We start from the raw sequence: 14,007 nt of genomic DNA, 5'->3' as shown, positions 1-14,007 counted from the left end.
TGAATAATTCAGAACAAATTTGTGTAAATTAAAGTACAGTGTGATTTTTAAAAATCTGAAATAATTAACATATAAAGTAAAAGTACCATACGAACACCATATGAACAGAACTGATTCACAGAAATAAATAATGAATACTGACAAGTGGGAAGAAGAAAAGAAGACAATATTGTCTCAATTCTCATGCACAGTAAACCTTTTGTAAATTATACATCCTATTATCTGTTAACTGTTTCAACAATAATATTATATACACTTAATACATTATTTATGGCCAAGAAATTTACATACTCAAAATTGAGGTAATATAACTTATTAAAAATTAAATGCACTGTATTCTCTGTGTTTCTTGTGCCTGCAGTATCATGCTGCTATGTGACATTTCCTCAATGTAAGCTGGTTGCATTTTAATTATCACATCCAAATTCAGCCTGTTTATTTTCCATCAATTTTTATTTTTTACTGTGTAGCAGCACGACTGTGTTCTCCTTCTGTTTTCTTCCCAGCCTCACATTTGTTGCCTGATGTAGGATCTGGGAATTCCTTGTTATCTGATGCACGCTCTGGGAATTCCTTAGATAATTCACCTACATGTTGTTCAGTTGGAAGTTCACACTGGGCAGCAGCTGTAGTTGGAGCAGAATGTGACATACTCTCCACCTGTGATGATTCATTTACTGGCATCTCCTGATTATCTTCAGTACCTTCTACATAATCCTCAGTTGCTTCTGAACAGAATGAACACTTGGCAGCTGCATTTCCCAACACAGAAGAAACATCCTCTGGATTTTCGATTTGGAGTGCATTTTCAGACTTTGAGGATCTCAGGCTTGATAGTGATACCTGATTTAGAAAAGAATCATCAAAAAGAGAATAATTAAAATAAAAGAAGAGGCTTGATAGTGATAGTGATACCTGTTTTAGAAAATAATTGTTAAAAAGAGAATCATTAAAGTAAAAGAATCAAAGAATTTTAAAAACACTATGTCATACATAATCAAATTTAAGAAGTGTTTGTTCCCAGATTAGCAACAGAGCACACTGCAAAAATAAGGTCTAGTTTATTGAAAATAAAAGTATTTTTGACATGTATTAATCTGTAAGATCACTACACCATACTACACCTAATGTACAATGAAATATACACAAAAAAACAGTGCATGTTATGCATAAACAATAAACTCATATTTAGTCAAAGACAATTACGTATGCCCATAAAATGCGCTCAGTTGCGAATGGTGAAGATTTCGATTCACATCCCAGTCTAGCACACTATCTGAATATGTCAGTTAGATCTACATTAGCAAACAATCTGCAAGTGAGGTGATGGCGGCAGTGATAAAATTAGGGTGCTAGACATTTGGGGTTTTTGACCTTACTAAAACACATGGAGCTGAGTGAGGTTAAAGAATAAAAGTTAAAAATATTCCACTGAAGTCTACAAAAGACATACTTACACTGACAATAAAAACATATATGTGACAATATAAAAGGTAGAGGATGGCTAAGTAATCATGGACAAAAGGTACCACTGACCGATCACATAAAAGAGAGGGGAGAAAAAGGGAAAGAAATGAGCCACTACGCAACACACAAAACAGCTCCAACCTAAATTTCAGGTCCCTTGCATATGGCTGTTACATAAGCTTCTGGCAGACTACGAGGAATCTCACTAAATCTTGAAAAATGAAAATAGTGTCCCTCATTCTATGTTCAGGAATGTTAAACTCACTGTGTGAACAATTGAAAACATATTCAGACCTAAAATCAGTTTTAGCACCTATTCTTTCAGTACCTCACTCAATCCCAGCACCTCACATAATAAACTTGTTAAGAATGACACTATGATTGGTGCTCCCTTTTGCCTCGCCTAATAATGGATTCAATCTAGATCCAGTGCTCTGCATTTTTGTGGGACTATCACTACTGCTATTTGTTCCTAAGAAACTGGAAGTAGGACATCATAGTTACTGTACTTTGATCTCATCTGGGCATGGAGTACTGATTGATGGTTACTGTCTATTCCTCAGGAGTCATCTGGCAACAGTGTTAACAATTAGTCAGTCTAGTCAGTCCAGACATTTATCACTGTCTCACCATCTTGTGAATTGTAGACAAAATCTACATCTACCTTCCACAAGCCACTTGCTCGTGTGTTGCAGAGGCAGCCATAACCTTGTCGGTAAGATGATGGTATGGGTGACCCCATAAGGCACATTTCAATTGCTCATGCAAAAAACACTCAAAGAAGCCTCCTTAATTTCTTGAACCTTTGTTACATATACTTGTTAATGATACTGTTACACATTTAGGCTTCTGCATTTTTCATCCCTCCCATGTGAGTGCCACCAGTTTCTTCAAGCATTTGAGACCTTTTCAATTAACTCTGATAATCTCCTATTCTGAGTTAGGAATGGCTCTGCGCTGTCTCCTCAGGATGTGATTTGCTTACACCCACAGGAGCAGCTCTGTAAGAACATTTACCCCGAGGTCTATGCTTTCAGGTAAATTGTCCAGGTTATAAGAAGCTATTTCAGCAGTAAAAGCATCCTGGTTTGCCCTTTTAATATTCCAAGCTTCCAGTTATCTTCCTTCCTTCCTTCCTTCCTGATGGCAGGAAGACTAGGATTTAATGTCCTGTCGACACTGAGGTCATCAGAGACGGAGTACAAGCTCAGAGCGTTTCAAGGATGGAGAAGGAAATCAACCGCCCCCTTTCAAATGAACCATACAAGCATTTGTCCGGTGTGAATTAGGGGAATCACAGAAAACCTAAATCTGGATGGCCAGTCATGGATTTGAACCACCGTCCTTCCACTGCACCCCTTCACTCTGTCCTTCCTGTCCAGTGACCTTTATCCAATCAATGCCGAGTAAGGGCTGGTACTTCTCCTGTTTTGCAGAGAACCAATCACACTCATATATAGGCTATTGTTATGATGAGGTTGCCTCTCCCAAAGAGATTTTAAAGCTACTGCCAGCCTCCCTCATCTTCTCGGGGTGGAATCTGTGTACTGCTCCTGCCTGTATCTAATGTAATTGCACAGTCAAATGTGGCACCCTGTTACAAAATGCTTGCTTATCAAATATCTGGGGCAGAATGTGGTAAGTAGTCTGATAATTACTTAAGTGGAAGTGAAAAACCACCTAGAAACACATCCAAGCTGGCTGGTACACTGGGCCCCATCAAACCACAAGGCAAGCTCGATACGGGACCACCGTGATTCCCCGCAACCCCGAAGTGAGCACAATTGCACGCTCAGCCATCAAGGTGGGTTTTCAGTTCTCTATCATCACTATTTTGAGAGTTTTTGGTTATTGTTATAATACTCAAAGTTACAACACTATGGTCACTAGTGGTCATGTACTGTTTAACCTCTCATGACGTACAATTATTAGCTGCTGCCTGATATGCCAGTGTAATGTCAATATTGTTCCCTCCACCAGCCCTCTTTACAAATTTTATTACACTCTGATCTTTTGACATTACACCTCGTTCTCCTATGCACAAGCACCAACTTGGCATTTGCACTGACTCTTATAATGTGATATGCGCTACGACACATTTTGCAACTCTTAATTTGTCAAGGTATGGGTTGATCATTATGAAGTACTGCATATACAGGATGAGTCACATAAGATGTAACGTCCCTTTTATTCTGTGAAGGGTTGAAGATATTGAAATGACGTTTTTGTTAAATGATAGTACACAGAGGGGAACAGAACATAATTGTGTAGCATGGTTAATATCCCTATGTCTTGTATCAGCAGAAATAGTGAAGCAAATTTTTTTTTAGGTAACAATAACAACACACTAACACCGCCGCAAGCCGGTCCCAAGCCCGGGCCCATCTAAAAACAAGAGGATGGGGAAGTGTGGAGGGGGAGGAGTAACAACCTCGTAAAAAAACCAGGGTCCGTCCGGCTCCAGATGGTAGCACCCTGTCATAGGGCCCCTGCCTAGGGTTACTAGGTGAAACCCAGCCAACGGTCTCAATGGCGGAAGAGGAACAATTTCCCAACGGCAGAGAGAGCGGAAGAGCTAACTCCAGGGCTTACTACCTTGGTTTTAATTTCGGATTCGGGGCAACCCGATCCCCCAATTTATTATCCAACAATTACTGCAAAGCATGATGGGAACGTCGTCAAAGATAGACACTACTCCAAGAGGTAGACCGAATGGCAAATCCTCCGTTGTTCGTAGAAACAATGCAAAGGGGTCAAAGGATTTTGGAGGACCCCAACCAACATGTATGCAGCCCTCAACACTGAAATTTAAGAAAGCAACTATGTTTGCAACCCTAAATGTAAACTCTCTAATTAAAGTAGGAAAATTGAAATTATTGATTGAAAAGCTGAACCAGAAAGAAATTTTAATATGTGCATTACAAGAAACAAGGTTTTTAGATGAAACTGCTTTAGATTTTGAAAACTATCGTTTATTTAAAGGAAAACCAGGTAAAATCTTAATGAAACAAATGCCATACCTGGGAACAGCATTTCTGGTACATCACTCAATTTTAGATTCAGTTACTAACTTCTACTCGAGTTCTGAGAGACTATCCATTCTTGAGATTAAATGTAAAAACAAAGGATACTCTATAATCAACTGTCATGCACCCATAAACCAGGACAACAAAAATAACCCGGAGAAAGTTGAAGAATTTTGGGAGATACTTGAAATGGAACTGGATAGATGCTCAAAGAAGAACATAAAAATGTTAGTAGGCGATTTTAACGCACAAATAGGAAGGGAGAAAAAATACCATGGAACAGTAGGCCTCTTCCCAGGTCACAAAAGAACTTCAGAAAATGGAGAAAGGCTTATAGAGGTATGTAGGCATTTCAACTTGAAAATAATGACAACACATTTCAAAAAGCTGAGCCGAAAAACTAAAACATGGAGATCACCAAATCCACTTCTCGGAGAATTCCAAATTGACCATGTGGCTATCTCACTTCATTGTCAAGAAGAAATTCAAAACACTAAAGTGCTGAAAAGCCTTGATGTTGATTCAGACCACTATTTGACTACGATTAAATTCAGACCACTCCCATTTCGAAAAGAGAAGAAAACCTTTTACAAAATTCCAAAATATAACACAGAAACTTTAAAAAATGAAGAAATTAAACAACGGTTTCAAAGAGCATTGCACAAAGATAGCGATGGCATATCCACAATAAATAAGGAAGCGGGATGGGAGGAGATCAAAAACGAAATAGTTGAAATAGCAAAAGAAAATTGTCTCGTGAAAAGAGTAAGAAGACATCCATGGTGGGACAATGAATGTGATGAGAACCTGGAGAAGAGACAGAAATTGTGGCAGAAATGGAACTCCACAAAAGATCCTCAAGATCTTGACAATTTTAAAATCCAGAGAAGAGAAACAGCCAAGCTTTTCCGTAATAAAAAAAAGAAGACAATTTCAGGATAACCTAGAACAGATTGAGGAAGACTTTAAAAGAAATAATTCTAGAGATTTCTACAAAACTTTTAGAAAACAGCTAACCAAATACCAATCCCCAAATTTATGTTTTAAAGATGAAGAGAACAAGCTAGGTTTGACAAACAAGACTAATTGTGAAATATTAGCAAAATATTTCGAGAATCTACTAAATTGTGAACCACCCAAAGATAAAATGAGTTTTGAAAACCACCGAAATACTAATACCGAGTCAAAACCTCCAGACGCTGAAGAAATAAAACACATAATACACAGTCTAAAAAACAATAAAGCCCCAGGTGAAGACTCCATAGTACCAGAAATCCTAAAAATAATGGATACCAACCTCCCACAAGTTTTGGAACATATGTTTAAGAAGATCTGGGACGAAGAAAGAATTCCTGAAGACTGGCAGTGTGCCCTGATACACCCACTACACAAAAAGGGGGATAAGATGAATGTTAATAATTATAGAGGGATCTCGCTACTGCCAGTAGGATACAAAATTTTGTCAAGGAAATTACTTCAAATCGTGGAGCCAGTTCTGGATAAAAAAATAGGTGAATATCAAGCAGGTTTTAGACAAGGTAGATCCTGTGTTGAACAAATATTTAACCTGAAAACACTAATTCGTTACAGAATCTCAAGAGGCCAGAGATTTGCAATAGTATTTGTAGATTTCAAAAAAGCATACGACTCGGTAGATAGAGAAACATTACTGAAAGTATTGGAAGAATTTGGGGTCGATAAGAAAACAATTCAAATTATCAAACAGACGCTAACAAACAGTAAGGCCAAAGTTAAATTTATGGGTGAAATTTCAAGGAAGTTCGAAATTAAAACAGGTGTTAGACAAGGTGATGGTTTATCCCCAATCCTCTTCAACTGCGTACTGGAAAAGATATTGAGAATATGGAAAGAAGAACTCAAAGGCACCAAGAATGACATCAGAATTGGAACAAAAAAAGAAAAAATAGAAGTGGACTGTTTAGCTTTTGCAGACGATCTGGCAATAGTTACAGAAAACGAAGAAATAGCTCAGAACTACCTGGAGAAACTACAAGAAGTTTCGGCCAGAGCTGGACTGCAGATTTCATTTGAAAAAACCGTGTATATGTCTAATCATAGAAATAACAAGAAAAATCTTATTACTAAATACGGCAATATTAAGAGAGTAGAAAAATTTAAGTATTTAGGTGAAATAATTCAAGTGAATGGTTTAGACAAGAGTGCAAACCAGGCGAGAGCAAGGAAAATGGAATTTGCTTTTCAAAAAACCAAAGACATATATAACAAAAAAAACATTTCGATTCAAGCTAAATTAAGACATTATAAAACTGTCATTAGACCAGAATGCCTGTATGCATCGGAGTGCCTAACTCTTAACAAAAAGGGGGAAATAGAAAACATGGAAAAGAAAGAAAGGAAAATTTTGAGAAAAATATTAGGACCGAGAAAGATTGGAGAAGAGTACAAGCTAAAGAGTAATAAGGAAATATACAAAACTATTGAGAAAGTGAGTGAGGCAATGCGTAAACGCAGACTAACGTTTTATGGTCACCTGTCGAGGATGGATGGAAACAGACTAACAAGAAAAGTGTTTGAACATAGTAACAGGAACGAAAAAACCAACAATAAATGGATACAGATGGTGAAAAAGGATTTGGCCTATTTTAATGTCACCCGTGAGTCAATCAGGGACAGGGAAAAGTTTAGACAAATAGTGAACAAAATTAAGTGTTTTCCAGAAGAAACGAAACTAAAGAATAATAACAGGAAATGGTCGGAAGAGCGGAGGAGGAACCACTCGAAAATGATGAGGAAATATTGGGAAGAGAGAAAAAAAGATCAAAAAGCCGGGCAAGTGAATTGTTGAACGTGGTCCAAAGATGGCCGAAATCGAAAGAAGAACAACACACTATTTTTAATGATATCTGCAAGCTGTTGAAAAGACGAGTACAATGATATAACACTTGTTCCTCTTCGCATTGCCACTTTTCACAAGAGTATTTGAGAAATGTGTCAAACTGGAAGGCAAGGTAGATGGAATCAGCTATGGTGGTGTAAAGACTATAAAGGAAGACTAGAGAACAGCCGGGTACTTGCTTGTATTACTAGGACACCAATGTGAAAGGGCAGATTGAATAACACAGGATATGAGTTAGAATGTCATATATAATATGACTGTTCTGGTCTGCAATGCCTGAGAGTAGATAAATTTTCCAAATGCAACTACATTTATTAAACACACTGATGGAATGTACAGAACATGCACCACTGGTCAACAATAAAGGCAAGCTGGCTTTGTCACATACAACAACAATGGCCAAGGACTGTAAATATATGATGAGACAGTGTAGACCTTTACTCCATACCACACATGTTAAATGGAAACATGTACACACACTTTCTCATGCATATTCTATCTATTGCACTAGAAGAGATATTACTGGATAAGTGACAGTGTTCTGTCGTTCCAATTAGACGGCAGTCCATCTCACACTTCCCACATTGTAACAAAAAAATTTTGATGAACTTTAACATATTTCTCAGATACTTTTAGGGAAAACTTGAATGCCAATACTAACAAGCACTATATTTCATATACTCATTTTTTCAGGAGCTTTTGAATGTCATAAAAGAATTATACCATTTCATTTAAAATATATACATTTCCTTTACTATCTTGGTTAACACAAGCATTAAGAATATTAACTATGCAACATAATTATGTGCCCTTCAGCATACTGTTGACACAAGACTTAGGAATATAAACTATGCAACATAATTACATGCACCTTTGCGTAATATTATTTGCCATAAACCTCATTTCAATATCTTGAATCATTAACAAAATAAAGGGATGTTACATCTTATTCAATATACCCTGTATATACAGATTATATTTCACTTAACATTGTGGGGTATACATCTCTACCATAACGTTGCATGACATCACAGTTAAAAGTTTACAACAGTAATTATTTGATCTCATTCTTGTTCCTTGAGAGTTGAAATAATATAAAGTTCTTGGGTTTACAGCTGAGTGTGTTTGCCAGAATTATATGACATTTTTCTGAGTGTCATTATCAACAACTTCTGGTGAAGTGAGAAAATTGTGTCTAAGCCAAGGTAGTCCACTCCTCCTAATGCCAGGCAGGATTGAGAGGAGGGCCTGCACTCTAATCCCAATGTGACCACCAGCCAGGAATTGTCTTGTCTGGATAACTCAGTAAGGGGACCCAAGCAGAACTCAGCTGATTCCCCCCCCCCCCACCCCCCCCTCTCTCTCTCTCTCTCTCTCTCTCTCTCTCTCTCTCTCTCTCTCTCTCTCTCTCTCTCTCTGAGGCCAACAGTGGTACAAATTCTGATAGCTTCCTTCATTACTTTGGCCCAAAATCAATTAACACTATACGTAACTCTAGTGTGTTTTGAATTTTGTCCAAACTGTGTTCAGCAAATGTTCAGTTACATTTCTGACCCAGGTGAACATAACTGGTGTGCTCATAAGGTGACCATACTGACCACAGAGCAAAGTTCTGCGGGAGACTGACATTCTTAGGGGAATTGTCATGCAAGTGTTTTGAGCTTACATGGGTGTTTTCAAGTAGCCAGAGAGTAGGAGCCATGAGTAGAGTACAGAAGCATGGTGCTAAGTAGAGAGAATCTTGTGTGAAATAAAATTATCTACATGCAAGGGGGTAAAACAAATAAATAAATAAAATAAATAAAAAAAACACTGCTGAGGGTGGAGCTTCTGTAGAATGAATTTCTGCTACTATAGGCGTGTATACCACAACTCATTGCCAGTTCAGTGCTGCCTGTGTTGTCAATCAGGCTTGTCCTGTTCTTCTGCAGTGACTGTTTTTGTTAGTGCAGTTTTGTTCTTGTTTCAATTTTTATGACGGCAAGTTTAAGTGAACAATGTGTAGCTGTGAAATTTTGTTTTCCACTCAGTAAAAATGCTGCTGAAACTGTTTTAATGTTGAAAACAGCTCACCCAGATGACATTATGGGAAAAACTGAAGTGCAAGAGAAGTTTGCACAATTTAAAAATGGCGACGTGTCGATTCATGACAAACCTCATTCTGGATGTCCATAACTGCCTGAATCAACTAAAATATTAAAAAACTTCGAGAGCTTGTGCTCACAGACCATCGACACGCAATTCATCAACTGTCAGAGATTAGTCGGTTACCTCTGAGATTGGTTTGGTGCATTTTATGGAAGATTTGGAAATGAAAAGGTTTGCTGCCACATGCCACGTGCATGCACAGCCATCTTTGTTAGACAGTTCTTGGCTAAAAATGGCACGGTTCCGTGGCCTCATGCACCTTATTCACCTGACCTGGCTCCGTGCGACTTTTTCTTATTTCCACAAATGAAAAGGGGCAAGAAAGGACACTGATTTGATAACATTGAAGAAGTCAAGAAAAAAAACGAGGGAGGAGCTGTTAGCCATTTCTGAAGAAGACTATACAAAAATGTTTCGAACAGTGGAAGCACTGGTGGGACAAATGTATTAGTTGTAATGGAGAGTATTTTGAAATGGATAAGGTTTTTTTGCAGACAGTTAGAAAATATATAGCTTTCGACCAATAATTATTCCCTTTTTTTCCACACACACACACACACACACACACACACACACACACACACACACACACTGCATACCACTGTATGGTGCTTGGCAGAGGGTACCACATAAACTACTAATTATTTTCTTTCCTGTTACACTCGCAAACAGAGCAAGAGAAAAATGACTGTCTAAAGGCCTTCGTACAAGTCCTAATTTCTCAAATCTTATCTTCATGTTCCTTAATGTACACTAGTGGCAATACAATCAATTGGCAGTCAGCCTCAAATGCCAGTTCTCTAAATTTCCGCAATTGTGCCTCATGAAAATAGCATAGTTTTCTCTCCATGGATTCCCACTTGAGTTCTGAAGCATCTCTATAATACTTGTGTGCTGAGCGAACCTACCTGTAACAAATACTGCAGCACACCTCTGAATTGCTTCGCTGTCTTCCTTTAATCCAACCTGGCAGGGATCCCAAACACTATAACAGTACTCAGGAATGGGTCACACTAGCGTTCCACATGCCATCTCCTTTACGCATGAGGTACAGTTTCTCAAAAATCTCCCAATAAAACAAAGTACAGCATTCACCCTACCTACTACCAACTTGACATGCTCATTCCATTTCATATCGCTTTTCAACATCACACCTAGATATTTAACCAGTGTGACTGTGTCAAGCTGCATCCTAGTAATGCTGTATTCGAAGATTACAGGCTTCCGCAGGGGGTGGTAGGCATATGGGCTGGCACAATTGTAGCAGCTGGTAAGAAGTGGCACACACTGAAGGCAACATAGGGACATGAATTAGGAGGATGTGAAAGGATGGAGGAAGGGGAAACTGATGTGTGGAGGGCATCGAGACAGCAGATTACCTGAGATTGAGGCCAGGACAATTACAAGAGCGGAGGATGTGTTGCAAGGACAACTCCCATCTGCATAGTTCAGAGAAGCTTGTGGTGGAGGGAAGGATCCACATGATTCAGGTTATGAAGCAACCACTCAAATTGAGCATCTTGTGCTCAGCTGCATTTTGTGCCATCAGATGGTCGACAATAGTTTGGTGGTGGCCATTCATCCTGGTGGACAATTGGTTGGTAGTCATAGCAACACAAAAGGCTGTTCAGTGTTTGCAGCAGTGTTGGTACATGACATGGCTGCTTTTACAGTTGGCATGACCTCTGATGGGCTACAGCAAGCCTGTGACGTGGCTTGGGCAGGTCTTGCACCTCAGTCTGCCACAGGGATATGATCCCTATGGTAAGGGGTTGGGAGTGGGAGTGGCATTGGGATGGACTAGGAAGTTGTGTAGGTTGGGTGGGTGGGTGGGTGGGTGGGTGTTGGAACACTACTTAAGGAGGGTTTGGTAGGATGTCCTTCATTTCAGGGCATCCTAGACTAGAGGTTTGAAGTTTTGGGAGGAGGAAGGTTTCCTCTAGATGGCCCATAAGCAGGTTGGCATAGGATGGTGTTTCGTGGGCACATATGGCTGTGCCACATGTTGTTGTTGTTGTTGTTGTTGTCTTCAGCTCTGGCAAAGGATGTTGTTCAGTTCTTCCATTCCAAGGTGATACTGGATACTAGGTGATTTTTTTTTTTTTGGGGGGGGGGGGGGGGTGCTCCTTTGTAGCTGATTCTTGGCGAGTGGTAGAAAGGGGGTGGGGGTGAGGATATGACAATGAAAATCCATTTGTAGACTAGGTTTGGGGGCACTGCTTGACTGTGAAAGCCTTTGGAGGCCTTCAGCATCCTGGGCAAGGGAGTTCTCATCACTGCAGATACATCATAAAATACTGCCTATGCTGCAAGACAGTAGTCGAAATGCAGGTACTGTTGATGGTTAGTGGGTTTAATGTGGACAGAGGTGTGGATGGAAGCATCAGAGAGGTGGAGGTCAACATCCAGGATGATGGTGCTTTGGGGAGAGGAGGACCAGGTGGATCGGTTGGGAGAAAAGGTGTTGAAGTTGTAAAGGAATGGGGATAGGCTGACTTGGTCCTCAACCAAGATGAGGAGGATATCATCAATGAACCTGCACCAGACTAGAGGTTTGAAGTTTTGGGAGGAGGAAGGTTTCCTCTAGATGGCCCATAAGTAGGTTGGCATAATAAGATGATGATTCGTGAGCACATATGGCTGTGCCACATGTTGTTGTTGTTGTTGTTGTTGTTGTTGTTGTTTTCAGTCCTGAGACTGGTTTGAAGCAGCTCTCCATGCTACTCTATCCTGTGCAAGCTTCTCCATCTCCCAGTCCCTACTGCAGCCTACATCCTTCTGAATCTGCTTAGTGTATTCATCTCTTGGTTTCCCTCTACGATTTTTACCCTCCACACTGCCCCCCAGTACTAAATTGGTGATCCCTTGATGCCTCAGAACATGTCCTACCAACTGATCCCTTCTTCTAGTCAAGTTGTGCCACAAACTCCCCTTCTCCCCAATTCTATTCAATACCTCCTCATTAGTTATGTGATCTACCCATCTAATCTTCGGCATTCTTCTGTAGCACCACATTTCAAAAGCTTCTATTCTCATCTTGTCTAAACTTTTTATCGTCCATGTTTCACTTCCATACATGGCCACACTCCATACAAATACTTTCAGAAATGACTTCCTGATACTTAAATCAATACTCGATGTTAACAAATTTCTCTTCTTCAGAAAAGCTTTCCTTGCCATTGCTAGTCTATATTTTATATCCTCTCTACTTCGACCATCATCAGTTATTTTGCTCCCCAAGCAAAACTGATTTACTACTTTAAGTGTCTGATTTCCTAATCTAATTACCTCAGCATCACCCGACTTAATTCGACTACATTCCATTATCCTCGTTTTGTTGATGTTCATCTTATACCCTCCTTTCAAGACACTGTCCATTCCGTTCAACCGCTCTTCCAAGTCCTTTGCTGTCTCTGACAGAATTACAATGTCATCGGCGAACCTGGAAGTTTTTATTTCTTCTCCATGGACTTTAATACCTACTCCAAATTTTTCTTTTGTTTCCTTTACTGCTTGCTCAAGATACAGATTGAATAACATAGGGGAGAAGCTACAACCCTGTCTCACTCCCTTCCCAACCATAGCTTCCCTATCATGTCCCTCGACTCTTATAACTGCCTTCTGGTTTCTGTACAAATTGTACATAGCCTTTCGCTCCCTGTATTTTACCGCTGCCACCTTTAGAATTTGAAAGAGAGTATTCCAGTCAACATTGTCAAAAGCTTTCTCTAAGTCTACAAATGCTAGAAAGGTAGGTTTTCCTTTCCTTAATCTTTCTTCTAAGATAAGGCGTAAGGTCAGTACTGCCTCACGTGTTCCAACATTTCTACGGAATCCATACTGATCTCCCCCGACGTCGACGTCTACCAGTTTTTCCATTTGTCTGTAAAGAATTCGCGTTAGTATTTTGCAGCTGTGACTTATTAAACTGATAGTTCGGTAATTTTCACATCTGTCAACACCTGCTTTCTTTGGGGTTGGAATTATTATATTCTTCTTGAAGTCTGAGGGAATTTCGCCTGTCTCATAAATCTTTCTCACCAGATGGTAGAGTTTTGTCAGGACTGGTTCTCCCAAGGCTGTCACTAGTTCTAATGGAATGTTGTCTACTACCGGGGCCTTATTTCGACTTAGGTCTTTCAGTGCTCTGTCAAACTCTTCACACAGTATATTATCTCCCATTTCATCTTCATCTACATCCTCTTCCATTTCCATAATATTGTCCTCAAGAACATCACCCCTGTATAGATCCTCTATATACTCCTTCCACCTTTCTGCTTTGTCTTCTTTGCTTAGAACTGTGTTCCCATCTGAGCTCTTGATATTCATGCTAGTGGTTCTCTTTTCTCCAAAGGTCTCTTTAATTTTCCTGTAGGCAGTATCTATCTTACCCCTCGTGAGATAAGACTCTACATCCTTACATTTGTCCTCTAGCCATCCCTGCTTAGCCATTTTGCACTTCCTGTCGATCTCATTTTTGAGACGTTT

General features: G+C 39.5%; 1 protein-coding gene across 1 annotated transcript in view; it reads right to left on the bottom strand.

Moving 5' to 3' along the window:
• Positions 1-219: 219 nt before the first annotated feature.
• LOC124555713 (transmembrane and coiled-coil domain-containing protein 4-like) overlaps positions 220-14,007 on the bottom strand; it is a 130,314-nt gene continuing 116,526 nt past the window's right edge. The window contains exon 11 of the mRNA XM_047129720.1: positions 220-843. Within this exon, the coding sequence (XP_046985676.1) occupies positions 460-843 (384 nt within the window). The 3' untranslated portion in view covers positions 220-459. The remainder of the gene's footprint in view (positions 844-14,007) is intronic.

Source organism: Schistocerca americana, chromosome X, assembly GCF_021461395.2.
Source record: "Schistocerca americana isolate TAMUIC-IGC-003095 chromosome X, iqSchAmer2.1, whole genome shotgun sequence".
Taxonomy (NCBI): Eukaryota; Metazoa; Arthropoda; class Insecta; order Orthoptera; family Acrididae; genus Schistocerca; species Schistocerca americana.
The sequence above is the reverse complement of the archived record's forward strand: the minus strand, read 5'-3'. Positions and strand labels throughout refer to the sequence as shown.